Here is a 16,034-nt window from a genome sequence, read left to right on the forward strand (position 1 = left end):
CGCGTCATGTTTTTCCCCTCCTCCATAGTCCGCCTTGTTTCCCTCCATCTCTGCCTTTCCCTCAGTGCTCGGACGTTGCGTTAAGGTGAGCATCCGAGTCCCGCTCTTGGGGAAATTCGAGGAAAGTCAGACGACATATACACCTTCAAGGGACAGTGTAAGAATTTGAATCGAGACGACAGACATTTCGCCGCCTGTGTGCAGTTGTTTCGAAACTACAGTAAAATGGATCCAATGACTCAGTCCGCCCAGATATCATCGTCACAAGGGTTTGCCGATGGGCAAAATTCTGCTGCCAAAGAATCAAAGCTATCCGGTAAGAAATAACGTAAAGTTAGCTAGCTAAGTGTAAACGTTAATTTTAACTTAATGTTTTATAATTAATAAATATTAAGTCATATCTGTTTCGTTTTTTATTTACAGGCATAATATTGATGTTTACAGGTTATCGTCATGTCCATAGAACTGTAACCATTGTGATGCCGAAAACCCTTTTTCATTTTGTATGTTGTTGGACTGTGTGTGGTTGTTTAAGCTTGTTTCAGCTATTACGAGAAACACCTGTGGTAGTCAAGATATCCGGCTACCTAACGTTAAATAGCCACGGCCTTCCCGTAGCACACGCCGCTGCTTTCTTCTATGCCGATAACGCCAAGCCTAACCTCTTATATGAATCTGTCAACTTTAACTATGTCGCCTTGCTAAAAGGCGGAGGCACTGTCTGTAGACGCTGTGATAGAGCATGAGGTACGACATTACTGATCAGCAGGATCGGCCGGCTAAATGATCAGCTAAGCAGCGACTGGGCTGATACTGTTAGCTACTGAACGGCGTTATTCATTATATTGTATGGACACTGCTTGGGGAAAATTTTTCAAATACGTGCTGCTTTTTTCATTTGATGTTGATAGAATTTAAATGTGTCATAATGACTGCTGATGTAGTCTTACGTCATGCTCTTCGTAGTGAGTATGGTGTTTATTTTATAAGTAAAGAAATATTATACGAGTTTTTACAGTAACGTTTGTGGTGACAAAGCGTTATCGGTGGTAAATGTTGCAATGCTCTGCACTGCAGATGCATTGTTACTGGGCCACTGCCAGTGAAGGGAGGACCTCTTAAAGGCGCATTGCACTTTTTCTGTCGTCTTTATAATAGCAATCATTTCCCAGAACAAAACATCAAGCCTGAAGAGCTTCACTACCATCAATACTTTCTGTCTAATAACTCATCACGGTTTTTGTTGTCTTTGTTAGATAGTTGTTCTAATTACAGTCTAGACAGCCTAATTATAACAAAAGACCAGTGTTGTCTCCCAGGGCCTTATTGACAGGTTATTGTGTGTCAGGGGGTGGCAGCTTCGACACCAGTGAGCATCTGTGTTTTTCTGTCTCTGTGAGGGTTAATCTTTCTGATCTGAACGCCATGGCTCAATCAGCCACCACACGAGAGCCATTTGAAAATCCTTCAAAGCCATGTTTGGTTCATCAAAAGGATTGTAGCTGTGAAGAATTAAAGCACATGTGGTTGTGGGCGTCAGCTGGATATGGCAGGGTGTGGCACATTATGCTTCAACAGAGTTTCAGTTTGTCCCTGAAGGTATAATCAATAAGGAGAGGGAAGCACAAATTAAATATGATTTACTAGAAATGTACTATTAATGCAAATTCACATATGACATTTAGGATCATGCTTACAATTATGACATGTACCATTTCATTAAAAACTTATGGAAATGACCAAATTATCATCTAATATAATATCAATCTAGTCTGTTGGTCCCAGAAGATTAGCAGCCATGACCAAGTTTGGAAGTTTTGGTGCGTAGTAATATTTGATGCAGAACTCCCTGTTTGAAAAATGTAGGGCTGTGGTATAAAATACACAGGTCTGACTTTGAGTTTCCATCAGAACTGTGCAGCAGACACCATATAACATGGCTGTGAATAGTTTTCAACTAGCTCTGACCAAACTCAGAATGATAATGTCTTTTTTTAAACATTCTTTGTAGGATAAAACATTGGCTTCCACAAACATTAGTCATTACAGTAAAGCTGAGTCACGCTATGAGCCCCACTGAACCGCAACATCACATGGTGAGATGAAGTTTGCAGATAAAAAGGACAATTGATATCACTTTTTTCAACTTTTATGAACAAGAAATATATGCATTTTAGTGTAAGGACACAATTTCACACAAAACAAATGGTGATTTAAAAAAAAAATATTATTAGGAAATGGGTTTTCAGCTTTATTTACTATGGATTAATCTGTCAACAGGTTTTTGACTGTGTTTAGACAGACAGCTTTTGTCTTGATAAATTCAACATAATGAAAATTTTCACAGCACTAATTCTATTAGTAAAGCACAACAGAAATAATGTACAGCAGGTTTATCTTTCAGTCTGTGGATGTCACAGATAGACGACAGCCTGCTCAGTCTCTGCAGCTTGTTTCTGTAGATGAGCCAATTTCACTTGACTTGCACGCTGATGAGTGACACTAGTCACAAAGGAAGTGGCACACTTCAGGACAAGGACCTAATTTCTCAAACTACATTGCATCAGATTTTCAGGGGAAGTTAGCCATGGACTCGGTTTCCGTGTCGCTGCATCATGGGTAATCTCACAATCAGAAACACTTTAAAGTGTTTGTTTTCTTTTTACTTGAGTGCTTTAAACTGAAAAACACAGATCAGACCTGCAGCACTCCAACACTTAACATTAATCCTGAGCTCTGTGTTTGATAACCGATGTCACAGCTGTCTCTTGGCTCATATTTCCTCATAGGAATGTTCATATATGAGCAGACTAACCTTTATCTTACTGGAGGTGTTGGACCCGAACTTCCATTTGATCTGTTCACTTTCAGAGTGTTCACTGAAGAAAACAAGAGACTTGTGTTATTTTTTTCTTCTTTGGTGCTGATTTACATATTCTATCATTTTGATGAGTCAACATGCTTAAGTCAAAAGCATCTTGATTTACTTGGTCAGGATAGGTGTTCAGTCTGAAGCCAGTGAAAGTGAAACATACAAGCAAAGCTTCAAAGAACACAGAGTTCCTTTAGCTTCCCCCTCTCTCCACTTGTCTTGCCAAGAAGACCCACCCACCCATACCCTCCCTCCCTTCACTCCTTCCACTCCCTGCTGGAGCAGACCATATCACTGAGGTCACAGAGGCAATCAGATAGCCCTCAGGGGTGGACAGTACAGGATAGCTGGAGCTCCAAAGCAGGAATGGCAGGCGTGGTGGTCAACCCAACCCCTGCACCATCACTTCCACAAACACACAAGCCTGAGAGGCCTAAGGCCAAAGTAGCAAAGGTGACCTCAGCTGATGTCCACCAGTGACGGATTTAACAAGAAGAGCTGAAGATCTGGAATGTAGACCAGCCTATTTTAAACAGCCCGTTCAAGGCGGAAGTGTTGCGCCTTTATTCCACCTTGCTGTTCTTTATAAAAAGTATAAATGTAAAGTCACAGAGCCAGATTGACGTTTGTGTAAACAGGAAAGCTGTCGTGGTGGGGCAGACACAGACGCTGCTGTGTTATACATCACGCCTCTGATTCCTGAGCGCCGTCATGCTATCTAAAATCACACAAGGCTCTGGCAATATGCCAGCTTTGTTTTGATTTAGTGTAAACAAGCAGAGGCTGCATTATGAGAGGTCTTAACTGTAATATAGTGGGATCTCTGTATAAAAGGGGAGAAAGAGGGGAGAGATATTGCTGTTTGATTTTAGATAGCATGGCAGCCTTCAGGAATCAGAGGTGTGACGTGTACCACAGTATTGCTGGAACAACAGTGGACAATCGAAGCACAGGTATTTAACACTCCACTACAAAAAGGAACTTTAAACCTTCTCTGGTCTTTGACTTCCCACTTCTCTACATAGTGTCTTTAACAGGTTACTGGGAAATAAAAAGGAGGAACAATGTGTTAATAAATCTAGCATTGTTGTTGTGTCTGGTGACAGCTGATTACATAGTTTTTAATGGCTCACAAATTCTGATTTCATCAACCACCTTCCAGCAGCAAACAGCAGGTCAACTTAGAGGCTAGCTGGTGAAGAAAGTGGAGCAGCTGAAGAGCCAGACATCTTTCTCAGGAGTTGGTAGAAACCAGAAATAATTAACACACCTTTATCTTGTGTGTGTGTGTTAACCAGGTTAGATGTTGTGTTTTCAGCTTGCTCCTTTCCCCACGATAACTTCAACTGCAGCTTTAAACTACATAGAAGGGCACATAGAGAGCGCAGACCTCCACTAAGGCCAATGTCAAACGACATATACCAGACTAGAGATGATTCAAATTCATGGTAAATGATCCAGAACTGCCCAATATTGAATGGGTTCTTCCCTGACCTGAGTCCTTCCCTCCACCAAGTTCAGTGCAAATCAGTTCAGTACTTTTCTGCTGTGTTCAAACCACTATGGCTCACACCATGTGCAGTTGTCTTTTAAATCATTTCCTCAAATTTTTCATCAGATTCTAACAGAAAGCTGAATGCATTTTACAGAAAAGACCTGTTCACATAATTAGTATTTCCATACTTTATTATGCCGATTGTAACCTGCGTTGTTCGAATTATCTAATGTCATGTGTTTTTACAATGATGTTCATGCATGTTTTTATTTTTTATTTTTAACTTCATATTTAAGTGTAGCTTTTTGAGTGTCTATCATCTTCTTGCAGCATACATAACTCTACCTCCATCAACTTCCATTATAGTTAAAAAGTGAAGGTGTGGTGCGTTCAGAGTGACAGGAGAGAAGGAATGTTGCACCACCAGGGCACACCAACGCCAACCCGCTCAGCCTGTACAAACCCCAGTTGAGATGAATTAAGGGAGATGCCACACCTCCCTGAGTAAACCTGAAACTCGCTCACATCCTCAGTCTGCAATTCAGACTGAAATTATCCTGCATTAAAACAATGCACGGGCCTGCACTGGTGAGGGTGTGTTGTTGTTTAATGTAGCAGTGAGACAGAGAAATACAATCTGGGAAATCCAGTTGGAGGAACAGGCTGGCATGTATGTGAATGCAGCCAATCACATACATGCTAGATGACGTCACGTTGCATCGCAGCAAAAGTTAAACCAGATTTAACTCGTTATGGGCAACTGCCCCCTCAACCCCCTGCTGCGTCTGCACAGTTCAAATGAACAAGGAAGGCAGAGTGAATATCTGTGAATGCAGCCGAACCCATGACTCAACGTGTCTCCCATTTCATGATGAACATGGAGAATGAGGTGTGAACTCCTAACAACAACCTCTTTACCAAGATGGAGGCTATAATGTCTCCAAAGAGGAAATAAACATTGTTGTACAGTTATACAACTTGGCCAGAAGTCCAGACCATAAGTATTTGGACGGTTACGCTTTCATCACTTCAGCACATTCAATTTGAAATACAATAATCCATACTATATTAAAGTGCACAGTCCGAGCTTTAATTTTTTTATGAGTTTAAATAAATATATACTCAGTTGTCAGGTAGCTATCTTAAGCTATTGTTCTGCAGTCTAATACAACGTTCCTGCAATAAAAAAATAAGTTATAATGATCAGTTTTTGCTGAAGTTGTTTTAGAGAGGTGTTGATTTGACTAATCATTTTGGAGGCCGCAGTTTGTGGAGACAACTGTGTGGGAAGTACGGCCATTCAAAGCTCCATATTTTACACTTTTTCTGAGTTTTCTTTGAAGTGTTGATCCATAAGAAGATATATTTGTGGTTTTAAGAACCAAAAACCATCTCAGTGTAGTTTAACATCTCCTCTCTCAGGCTTCTCTCTGGAGCTCTGGTAACAACAGGTCAGTGAGCCAATCAGAAGAGAGGAGGCTCTGAGCCTCTCTTCTGATTGGCTGACTGTTTTCTGATTGATCCAAAAAAAAATCTAACAGATTTCAGAAAAAACTAATCCTGCAAGGTTGGATGTTGGGTCTAGGTGGGCGGGGCTTGGGAAATGGCTAAGAGTGGTATTTGTTTTTTTGTTTGTTTTTTTTGTGACAAAGTTCCAGAAGTCCTGACGGCTGGTTTTAAGGCTCAGTTTCTGAATACAGGCTGTGTGCATTTCTCTGTGGACTGAGGCTTTGATACTTTCACAGTATTAATATAGAATCTAGACCTGATCTATAATCACACTACACATGGACATCTACCTTTTAGACTGGATGGACCTTTTAATACACAGGCTTTTCACCAGATACTTGAACCTGCTTGCTCCCATTCAGCCACAAGAGCATCAGTGACCTCCATCGCTGATGTTGGCTGATCTGGATCACAGTCCATATTCCAGTTCATCCCAAAGGTGTGGAGTCGGGTTGAGGTCATGGTTCTGTCGAGTTCTCCCACACCAAACTGGGAAACCATTTCTTTGTGTAGCTGGATTTGTGCACAGGGTCTTGTCATGTTGAAACAGGAAAGGGACACACACACAAACTGTTAGAAAAACACTGTTGTCTAAACTTACATTGTTTGTTGTAGCATTAAGATTTCCCTCAGGTGGAGGCCTAGCCCAAACCATGAAAAAACAGCCCCAGAGCAGTATGTGGACGGGTGTGTCGGACAAGTTTGTCCACATATTTCTGGCCATACAGATTACATTAAATGTTTGCGTTCTGCTCGTTTCTAGTGTAAACGCTACTAAAGAATAAACGGTGGACTAGATTGTAGTTAATCTGTTGGAAGCTCTTTAATTTGCTTATAGCAACAAAGTGAGAAATACCTTTGTCTGCTTCTTAAAACTGTCTTGGTTTTGCCTGCATAGCAAATGTAAGTGCATGTGTTAAAGTTATTGTATGTTTACTGATGTAAACAATGAGAGGCTATGCATGGGGCGTCTCTGTTAACTGAAGTATGTTCTGGTCTTTATTTGAAGTAGTTTTTGTGCAGCATGTAGAGTTGTTAAGGCCGGATAAGTTAAAGTCTGATTTGAATGCCTTTGTTTGAATGGGTGCAGTGGGTAGGACTTCTTTTCTTCTTCTACGATGATCATTCTTCTGTCCTTTTTATTTTTTCAGATTCCTTTCTTTCCTCTTCGCCTGTATCTCTCATTCAGTCTCCTCAAGGCAAGTGTATGGTTCTCTTACGCTGCTCGCCTGCACTCCCTCTGTCCTGTACTCTCACGCTGGCCTGCTGCTACTTCTCTACTTGCACTGCTCTACTTCATCCCTCTTTCTAGTGCCCCTCTCCTGCTCGCAGCAGCCCAATAAAAATAGTACGAAGCTGCAAAGAAACCTGGCAACATAATGAACTTCAGTCCTAGCTCCGGTTCCTTTCCTAGCTCGCCCGCTCTTTACCCACCCCTCCTCTTACAGACCTCGTCATGTTTCCCATCTGTTTCCAACGCTGCTGGCCCTCAGACGCCGGACTAATTGTAAGTTAGCAGGGCAGCACAACTCCTCCTTCTGTTTTCAATGACATATGGCATTGGTGATTTTCTTCTCCACCCCCACCCCTGCTGCAACTTGAGATTAAACCTTTCTAGTTCATGCTGTAAATAGCCAACCTTAGTTTATTGTCAGGGCAGCAGGACACGTATCTATGCATAGTCATAATATGAGTAGCAGAAGCTTATACAGATATTTACAGACTTGAGACATTTGGAAATCTGCAGCAGTCAGTTGCACAAATAAAAACCAGTCACTGCTGCTTGATGTTGCTGATCTCTAAAATCTGTAGACCTGTAAAACTGTGCCTCTGCAGCTGTTAGCAGCCAGATTCATTTCAGCCTGTACTGCCTGCTAACAGGCATTATTTAGGTCAGCAGCACTCACTATAGGTTCAAGATAATCCCAAGATTGCCACTTTATTTTAAGAAAGCAGAGAAGTTCAAGTTCACATTGTGCACACAAGAGCAGAAACCTAAAAATGGATCAGGTTGGTGTCCCGTGGGGGTGGTCCTACCTTTCTGCTGCCCTAGTATCCAAGCACCCCCCCGTTCTCAGCCCCTGTAGCCTCCTGGTCCCAGAGGATGAGTGGCACTGGAGATGCCTTCCACCGCCCAGTGGTCTGGGCCTGCCATTTCCTTTGGCTGCTCACTCACCCACTATCTGCTTCTAGCTCTGTAGGCTTTGTGCATGTCTCACATCCCCGCTTAAGCTTTAAAAAAGTAGGTTTTCTTTGATCAGTTTTGCTTCTTCATTTTCAGATTCTTTTTGAGCTGTGGTTTTATCATTGTTAGAAGTCTGTATGTATGTGAACACATGGTAGACAATACTGTGAAAGTAGAGTTTGTTAAATAGTCATATATTAGGATAGATCATGGTAGATGATAACATGAGCCACAAAGTCACACATTACCATTACACACCGAGGTCACAAGCATCCAACCTATTCACCACATGACTGCACGCTGTGGACTTTGGACTCTTACTGGCTCATCTGCTTCTCAGCAAAAATATATGACTTGGTTTATGTGTTATGTTTTATCAATAAATCTATCCTTCAGATGACAATTTAAAATCCCTTAATTGATTAGATTTAGTTATTTGGATTACTGTTGTATTCATTTTTGTGAAGAAGACCGTACCAAACTAAACTATAGTTCCATGGTGAATCTCAACTTGTCTACTTACTGGGTTGTTCTGAGTTTTAAACCACAACTTCATCATCTCGTTGCGGAACGTCATATCTAACGCTTGTTTGAACGGAGAAAGGGTTTGGGACCTCCCCCTTACAGAAAGCTCCGAAAGAATCCAGTACGTGGACCTTGAGTTGAGATTATTTTGCCACGGATGCTGTTCCAAATGTTTTTGATACCCAGGCCACATACATAATCACACAGCTCCAGTTATATAAATCTGATTTTGAATGCCACATAGGCTGAAATTGGCAGATGGTACATGACTAGTGGCCTGTTACTAAATAAACTGAATTATAGTCCCACTGGAAGTAGTCTAGGTCCTTATCAAGTATCCCTGGCTGGATCCCTAGATGTACTCTCAGAGCACTAGTCATTCTGGAATTTGTTTACAAGTACACAGCCAAAAGACTACAACACTGTTGACGAGATGGAAAGTCCATTCATGTGGCCTAGTTTGAACAAGGCATTGTATTGTGGTGCAGGGGAGGAGGCAGCGATATCCAAAATAAAGCGGACCAGTCAGTGGAAAAGTCTGTGTCTACACGGGGGCGGGAAAGGGGTGGGGATCATAGGATCATGCTGACAACTTGAAGGATGAAAATCCAGACCTTTCATTATCTAGACAAAATTATTCAATCTCTAAAAACCTTTTTGAGTGGTGCTGAGTTAAAGTTGATTCACCGTCACTGTTAGGTGGAGGTTGTTGAACGTGCATGTCAGGTGTTGAAAATGACATCGGAGATCACTGTTCCTGACAGGGATCATGTGATTGTTGGAACAGTTGCTTAGAACATCTTTGGAACTCTGTGGTCTCGAGAATGGCCAGGGGCCACGTTCCCTGGGAGAGGTGGGGGTCCTGTCATCATAATAGTGACTGTTAATGTCGCATCACCTGTGAGGCTGAGGAAATCATGGTACTGAAATGACCTAATAAACTGCAGGGGGACAGCAGTATTATCTAACTCTGGTGTCAGAACATTATATAATTTGGTGTTATAATGGCTATTAACAAACACTAATTATGTAGCAAGTAACTAACCACTACAATGAATGCAGCTCTTGAGTTGTGGAGAACAGTGGAAGTTTTTGAGACTCGTCATTTTATTTTATGTTGTGTTTTGAAATTCAAAAAATGTGCATAACTAGAACTTCTGAAATATTATCACATCATTGTGATTGGCAGCTTTTGTCTGACAAGTTTACTGGCTACTCCAATCATTGGGCTCAACCATTTCCTGTTGGTTCAGCTTTTCAATGTATAGGCAGTAAAAACTGCATTAGATGTGTTTGTATCCAGGTCTGCATTTAAAATTTTTATAGTGATATGTACACAACGAAACAGCCCCTCACTACAAGTTGTGTAGCAGAATTGTAGTCTATATCTGTTGTGTTGGAGAGCTGGTGACAGTTTATCATGCTGCCACTTTGTGTTGAAGAGCACAGTCTGCTCAGTCTGTCCTGCAAGGATGTTTTATAAGAGTTGATATGGTTTTGTCAAGATGGCACTCATTCCATATACAGTGGGGTCCAAAAGTGTGAGACCACTTCTCCATTTGGACCCCACTGTATTGGGGTTCTGAAGGTGAAGCTCAGGAAATTGTCTTTCTAGCTTTACAGACATTGATTTGTAAGGGATACAGTGGGGTTCAAAAGTCAGAGACAGATTGGAGACTCTGCAGTAGATGGGGGATATAGGGAAATCCTGAACAAGAACATGGTAATGACCGTCACATCTGAATGATCTAAAATGAGTTATAATATAAAATTTCCTACAATACAAAAAAGAGATATGTTATTGACCTTTCTTTTTAGATGAGGGCACTGTATGGGTCTACCTGTGTCAGCCAACCATCCTTGAGGACCCTCCTCTCAATCTGGGTTAGACACAGGTTGGATGCTGCTGGCTTTGGTGAAAGGAATTAAAATTAATGAAATTATACCGATATTTAAATTACATTTAACGAGCGGGAGAGAGGGCTGAAACTTAAGATTTTACCAGTAAATTATTCTATGTAATTCTAAGGTTTATCGGTGAGTGGTTTCGAATTATACCGCAGACTGGAGTCTGCTGATAGTGAGAAGCAGGGTAACAACACTGAGCTGACCCACATATGACCTGGGTCTGCTGTCTGAAAATGGTAATGAAGTCAGTTATTCAGACTTGTTTTGTTTTCTGTTAAACTGACATAGGCTTTTATGGATTTTTGTATGGATTTACAAATAATAGTAAGATCAATAATCAGTTTCCAAGAAAATGGAAAATGAAGGCCTTAATACACCTTTACATACATGACCAAAATTACTTGAGGCTCAGGTCAACGCTGAGATCACATGAAACTAAGAGGAGAATGGTTGTATGTCTAAACTGACACTATCACCAATTTTAGTTTAGCTGTGTACAGAGAATAGCTGCCAAATCAGAACCTTTTCAAATGTAATAGTGACTGAAGAATTTTATTGATTAAATAATCAAATCAAATAATCACTATCAAAAAGAAACTGCTTTCAAGTTTGCAAGTGTAGACTTTTGGACCCCACTATACACTTGCTATACAGACTGCAGCTTATGTGCAGTCACCATAGCCACACATGGTGATTTACAGGAACTATCTGTGAGTTAGATTTTATTTCTTTTGCTGCCTCATCTGATCATTCCAATAATTTAAGTTGCCATACTGAGTGCTGCTTGATGGCAACTTTGTGGAGTAGTTAAGAGTAGCATGCAAAAAGTGAAGATCCCATCCATTATGAATCTGCCTTACATTTCCATGATGCAATGCATGAATGCTTGGGCTGCTACATTAAGGCCTCGCTGAATAATAGAAGTGCATGGGAGTTTAGTGTGTAATTTATATGACCTCCCCTCCTTTTTCCTCTTCGCTGTCGTTCTTCATGCATGGTGATGCAGACAAAAGAGTCGTCCTGGGCTCCGAGAAGCCCTCAAGCGAAGGTGTAGCGACATCCCTTCGCTTTCCTTCACAACCTGGTTCATTCACACCTGGTCATTATGGGAGTGAAGCAGGGCCACCAGATGGACAACCAGATTCACCAATAAAGACATCTCCTGTTTCAGAGAGAATAAAGGCACTGGAGGCCCTTGCTGCCAAAAAGAAGGAACCTGATTTTAGAAGCGACGGAGGTTTCTCTCACTTCAGAGATCGCCACTATGAAAAATCTTCTACTGAGTCCCAAAAATCTCCCACTGAGTCCCAAAAATCTCCCACTGAGTCCCAAAAATCTTCTACTGAGTCCCAAAAATCTCCCACATCTCCCACCGAGTCCCAAAAATCTCCCACTGAGACCCAAAAATCTCCTACCGAGACCCAAAAATCTCCTGTAAAAATTGTGCCAACTGTAGAGAAAAAAGGGGGTTCTGCTGATCAGGAGTCACCGGAATCCCCCTTTGAGGTTCTTGGAGATTTAAGACAAGTGAATGAATTTGAAGAAACAGAAGAGTGGATGAAGGCTCATTTACCTCCAGTGCCAGACTTTGATGCTGCAGATTTAATTAAAGGCACCCTGACTTCAGACAATCTTGCATCAAAGGAGGAGAAGGGGACTGAAATAGTTATACCTGATGCTCCCGCTGCCTTTGCTGGTGTCCCTGATGCTTTCATGGATTCTCCTATTCAAACTTCAGAGCAGAAGGATGAGTTCAGTGATGCACAGAAGCAGCCAAGTGTTGAGGAGGAGTCTGAGTTCGATCTTAGTTTTTTGCCAACAGCCTACATGTGGGATCAGCAGGAAAAATCAGGTGTCCAAACTCAAGCTAGTCTTGATTCAGAGCTTCCAGCTTCATCTGCAACTCCTGCAGGCTTTGACTCTTCATCTCCTCCTGTTTCCCCACCAGTTGACACAAACGCTAAACAGAATGTTTCAGATGACAAGAAGACCACTTGGACTCGAGATCTGGAGCCCCCAGAGGTTAGTGAAGCAGACAGCTCAGGAGAGTCAGACGATACTGTCATTGAAGAGGGTGTCACTGTTCCTGCTTCTGTTCCCCTTCCATCTTCTGATCCATCGTTTTCAAATGAACCTACGACTACCCCTGCCTCTGCAGCTCCTGAACTTCCCACTGAGGAAAAGGAAACCCCTCCACCAAAGTCTGAGAGGAAGCTAATGCAGGTTCCAACAATCAATGTTATTGAGACAGATGAGCCAAATTACAGTGATGAGGAGATGGAAATGGAGCTTGAAGCAGAGGAAGATGAGGATTATGGGGGTGTAAAAGACACAGCCAGAGAGGCTACAAAAACTCCGGAGCCAGAGGACAGTAAAAATGAAGCACCCAAGACACGCCCCTTAGAAACTGAATTCATGGAAGGCTACTCTCCTCCATCCTCCCCGGTGGACTCTGATGTTGAATACTCTCCCAAACACAAGATACTAAAATCTCTTCCAGAAACAGTCCACCAGGAATCTACATCCCAGCCTGAAGCCTTACCCAGTCCCGATATTTCAAAGGACTCAGCATCCGACTTTTCCCAAGCACAGTCGAATAAGGTAAATGATGAACCCTCCCCATTCACAAATGAAGAAGTGGACTTTCCAGACAATGAGGACGAATGGTCAGATGAAGCACAAGATGTTGAGGTCAAACCTTGCAGGACTGATCTTTTGTCCAAGGAACCAGTTCCTTTCGCCCAATCTAAAATGGATGAAAAGAGCATTTCAGCTGTAAAAGAGACTTGTACGGAGACACCTTCCTTTTCTAAATCCAGCTTCATGCAAGACGATATATATGACAGACAATCATTTGATTATGATTATGATGCATCCTCATCCCTGGATGACATTGATGACAAAGTGCGAAACAATGCTAAGGAGCGGTTTCTTTCTGATCCATCTGATATCAACATTGAAACACTGAATACAAGCACTGCACAAAATGATGTTCCAGAGGACATTCAAAATCTAGATGAATACACTTCACCGAATGATGGTGAAAGACTGAGCAGCATCAATGAACAAGATCTCAATAAGAAAATGACCACTGACATCAGTTCAGATAACATGGCAAATGGAAACTCCGTCCCAGCACAGACAATTGGCTCAAAGATCGTGCAGGACACTGAAGCAGGTCACCAAGCACCTGATGCAACAAGGAACCCAGAAAGCATTGACCCTGACAGGTCAGATTCAGAGCCCACAGATAGCTTTGTGGAGTTCATGAGAGAGTGCCTAAAATCTAGGCAGGATGAAGAACCTGACAATGTTCACCAAAATGTTCCCTCCGAGACTGAATTCTCCAAAACTAGTTGGCCTCCCTCCCAGTCCCCTCCAACCATGGTGATGGATCTCGAACAAGAACAACTTACCATAAGTGCTCTTAAAGAGCTGGGCAGCAGTCAAGAGGAAGAAGAGGAGGATATGGTGTCTCTCCAGCCTGTGGTTCCTGACCAGGAGAAAGCTAACCCCAATGCTACATCTACACAGCAGTCCTCCTTTACCTCAGTTCCTAACCCTCCATGTTCCCAAAGTGACCATGTATTCGACAGCACGTATTCCAAAGAAGTGGAAGCCATCGACGAATGGGTAGCTGAAGCCTATCATCTTGCTGAGCATGTCTTGACAGCAATACTAACCCACTTATCAGGTAACACCCCTTCCTGCAGGGCAGTAGGCCTTCTAAGCTCATGCAGTCACCTCAACAGGAACCCTTCTCTCACTTGCACCTTGTAACTGCCTGATCCTTTCTCAAAATGTTCTTCAGCCATCTCCTACTTTTGGCCTATGAAGTGTAGACTCTCCTTTGATCATAGTTGCCACTTCTTATCACTTCTTAGCAAGGACTTGCACTAGGAGAGCATATAAAGGCCTTAGTGTGCTTCAGATGACCCAGGTGGAATGGGTCTACATTGTAGTAAATGACTTGTTCTTAAAGGCATCACACTACCTCCATTGTCTCTCCAAGAACTGTGTCTTTGCTTGTTTTTGTAGGATGAGTTGTACAAATGGGGATAATGATTTACACTTTCATACATTGTTCCTTCAAAGGCATATAGTTGGTGCACATGAAAATCGAATTAAGTAGTTGTATAAAGAAAAAAAATAAAGCACACGGGAGAGGTTACATCCAGCCTATTTCTCCTGAATAGTTGCTAGTGTATAATTGTGTGTTGAATGAATTCCAAACTGATTACTAGTGGGTTTGTCCAATTGCTCAATCCTGTTCCTCACCTGTGTAATCTGCTAATTGTCTTTGCTGGTGCACCTGGCCAGGTGCCACATTATCAAGGCAAAATGGAATGTTCAGGTTAGAAACTTCTTGGATGGGTGGCACAATGTTTAGTCACCACAGGAAAATAGTCAGGTTTATTTGTAAAGCACATTTCATACAACAGACATAGACTCAATGTGCTTCAAGATAAAAAGCTTATCTCATGTTTTTTTAAGCCAAACAACATAGAGTTTAACAAAATTGTGTGGGAGAATTCAGTTATTTTGATGATTCAGTTTATTATGAGCATGTTTCATCATTATGTTACGTGCAGTGACACAGCCCATAGCTGCTGGTGCAAATTATTACAGCATGACAGCACATGTGCAGTCTCAAATGCCAAAATGCAGTTAGGTAATTGGAGCAGGTGTTCTTGTGTCAGAATGTGTAAATGCCTGATGCAATAAGGAATACCAGAGACGGCTCCCCTGGGGAAATACCTTTCTCAAAGTCCAGGGAGTCATAATGCTTAAGTCAAGATTATAATGATATCATTGGGTATGATTTTTCCTAGCCCTAGTTACGTATTTGAGAATACCATGTCAAAAATGTCTCTATATATGCATCTAAGGAACTGCAATACCCATAAATCTTTCCCTTGAAAGTCATAGAGGCTTATTGGACAGCATACTAAAAATAAAGCCAGCTAAGCTAAGGCTAGAGAATGCATTGTCAGAGATTATATCAGCCAAAGCAGAGTATAATGTGGTATATGGACATTAAAGCTGCATATGGTCTAATGATCCTGACTCCATTTGAACTTGTGACCCTCTCCTGCCCTCTGTCCTTTACAGCTCGGCAGTGGTCCATGGGGGTTTAAATATGGTGGCCAAGTGTTGGCTTGCAAGAACCTTGATAGTCACGCGGTGCAGTCAATCCCCAGTGTCGGGTTTCTGCCTATGCAACTTTCCACAGTACCCTTGGTGAAAACCAAGGCATGATGACAAGGCATGGTACAAAGAACAAAGTGATGCAAAATTACTTTTTAATCTAAAGACCACCTAAGTGAAAATGATTTTGCTGTTGTAATGCATACTCAGGTTTCAGGCAAGATGTCATCTTGGGAAATGACTTTACTGTCAGTCCTCACTTGTCTAATCCTCCTCTCTTCATCCAGGCCCAGCTTAACACTCAAAACTATACATACGAGAGCTGCTTTAAACCAGGCATCACAGCTTACTGTTATAATTATTGTGTATACTCTTAATTAAAAGTTAACCAG

At 41.8% G+C, this 16,034-nt stretch overlaps 1 protein-coding gene across 3 annotated transcripts in view; it reads left to right on the top strand.

The window, feature by feature from the left end:
- The first annotated feature begins 34 nt into the window (after positions 1-34).
- The window catches only part of rtn3 (reticulon 3), a 33,022-nt gene continuing 17,022 nt past the window's right edge, over positions 35-16,034 (top strand). The window contains exons 1-3 of one of the 3 annotated variants that reach the window (XM_022747759.1): positions 35-316; positions 7,028-7,075; positions 11,501-14,188. In XM_022747759.1, the coding sequence (XP_022603480.1) occupies positions 226-316; positions 7,028-7,075; positions 11,501-14,188 (2,827 nt within the window). In that variant the 5' untranslated portion in view covers positions 35-225. The remainder of the gene's footprint in view (positions 317-7,027; positions 7,076-11,500; positions 14,189-16,034) is intronic. The other 2 variants (XM_022747757.1, XM_022747758.1) reach the window with 2 other exon arrangements.

This window comes from Seriola dumerili, unplaced genomic scaffold, assembly GCF_002260705.1.
Source record: "Seriola dumerili isolate Sdu_G_001 unplaced genomic scaffold, Sdu_1.0 BDQW01000111.1, whole genome shotgun sequence".
Taxonomy (NCBI): domain Eukaryota; kingdom Metazoa; phylum Chordata; class Actinopteri; order Carangiformes; family Carangidae; genus Seriola; species Seriola dumerili.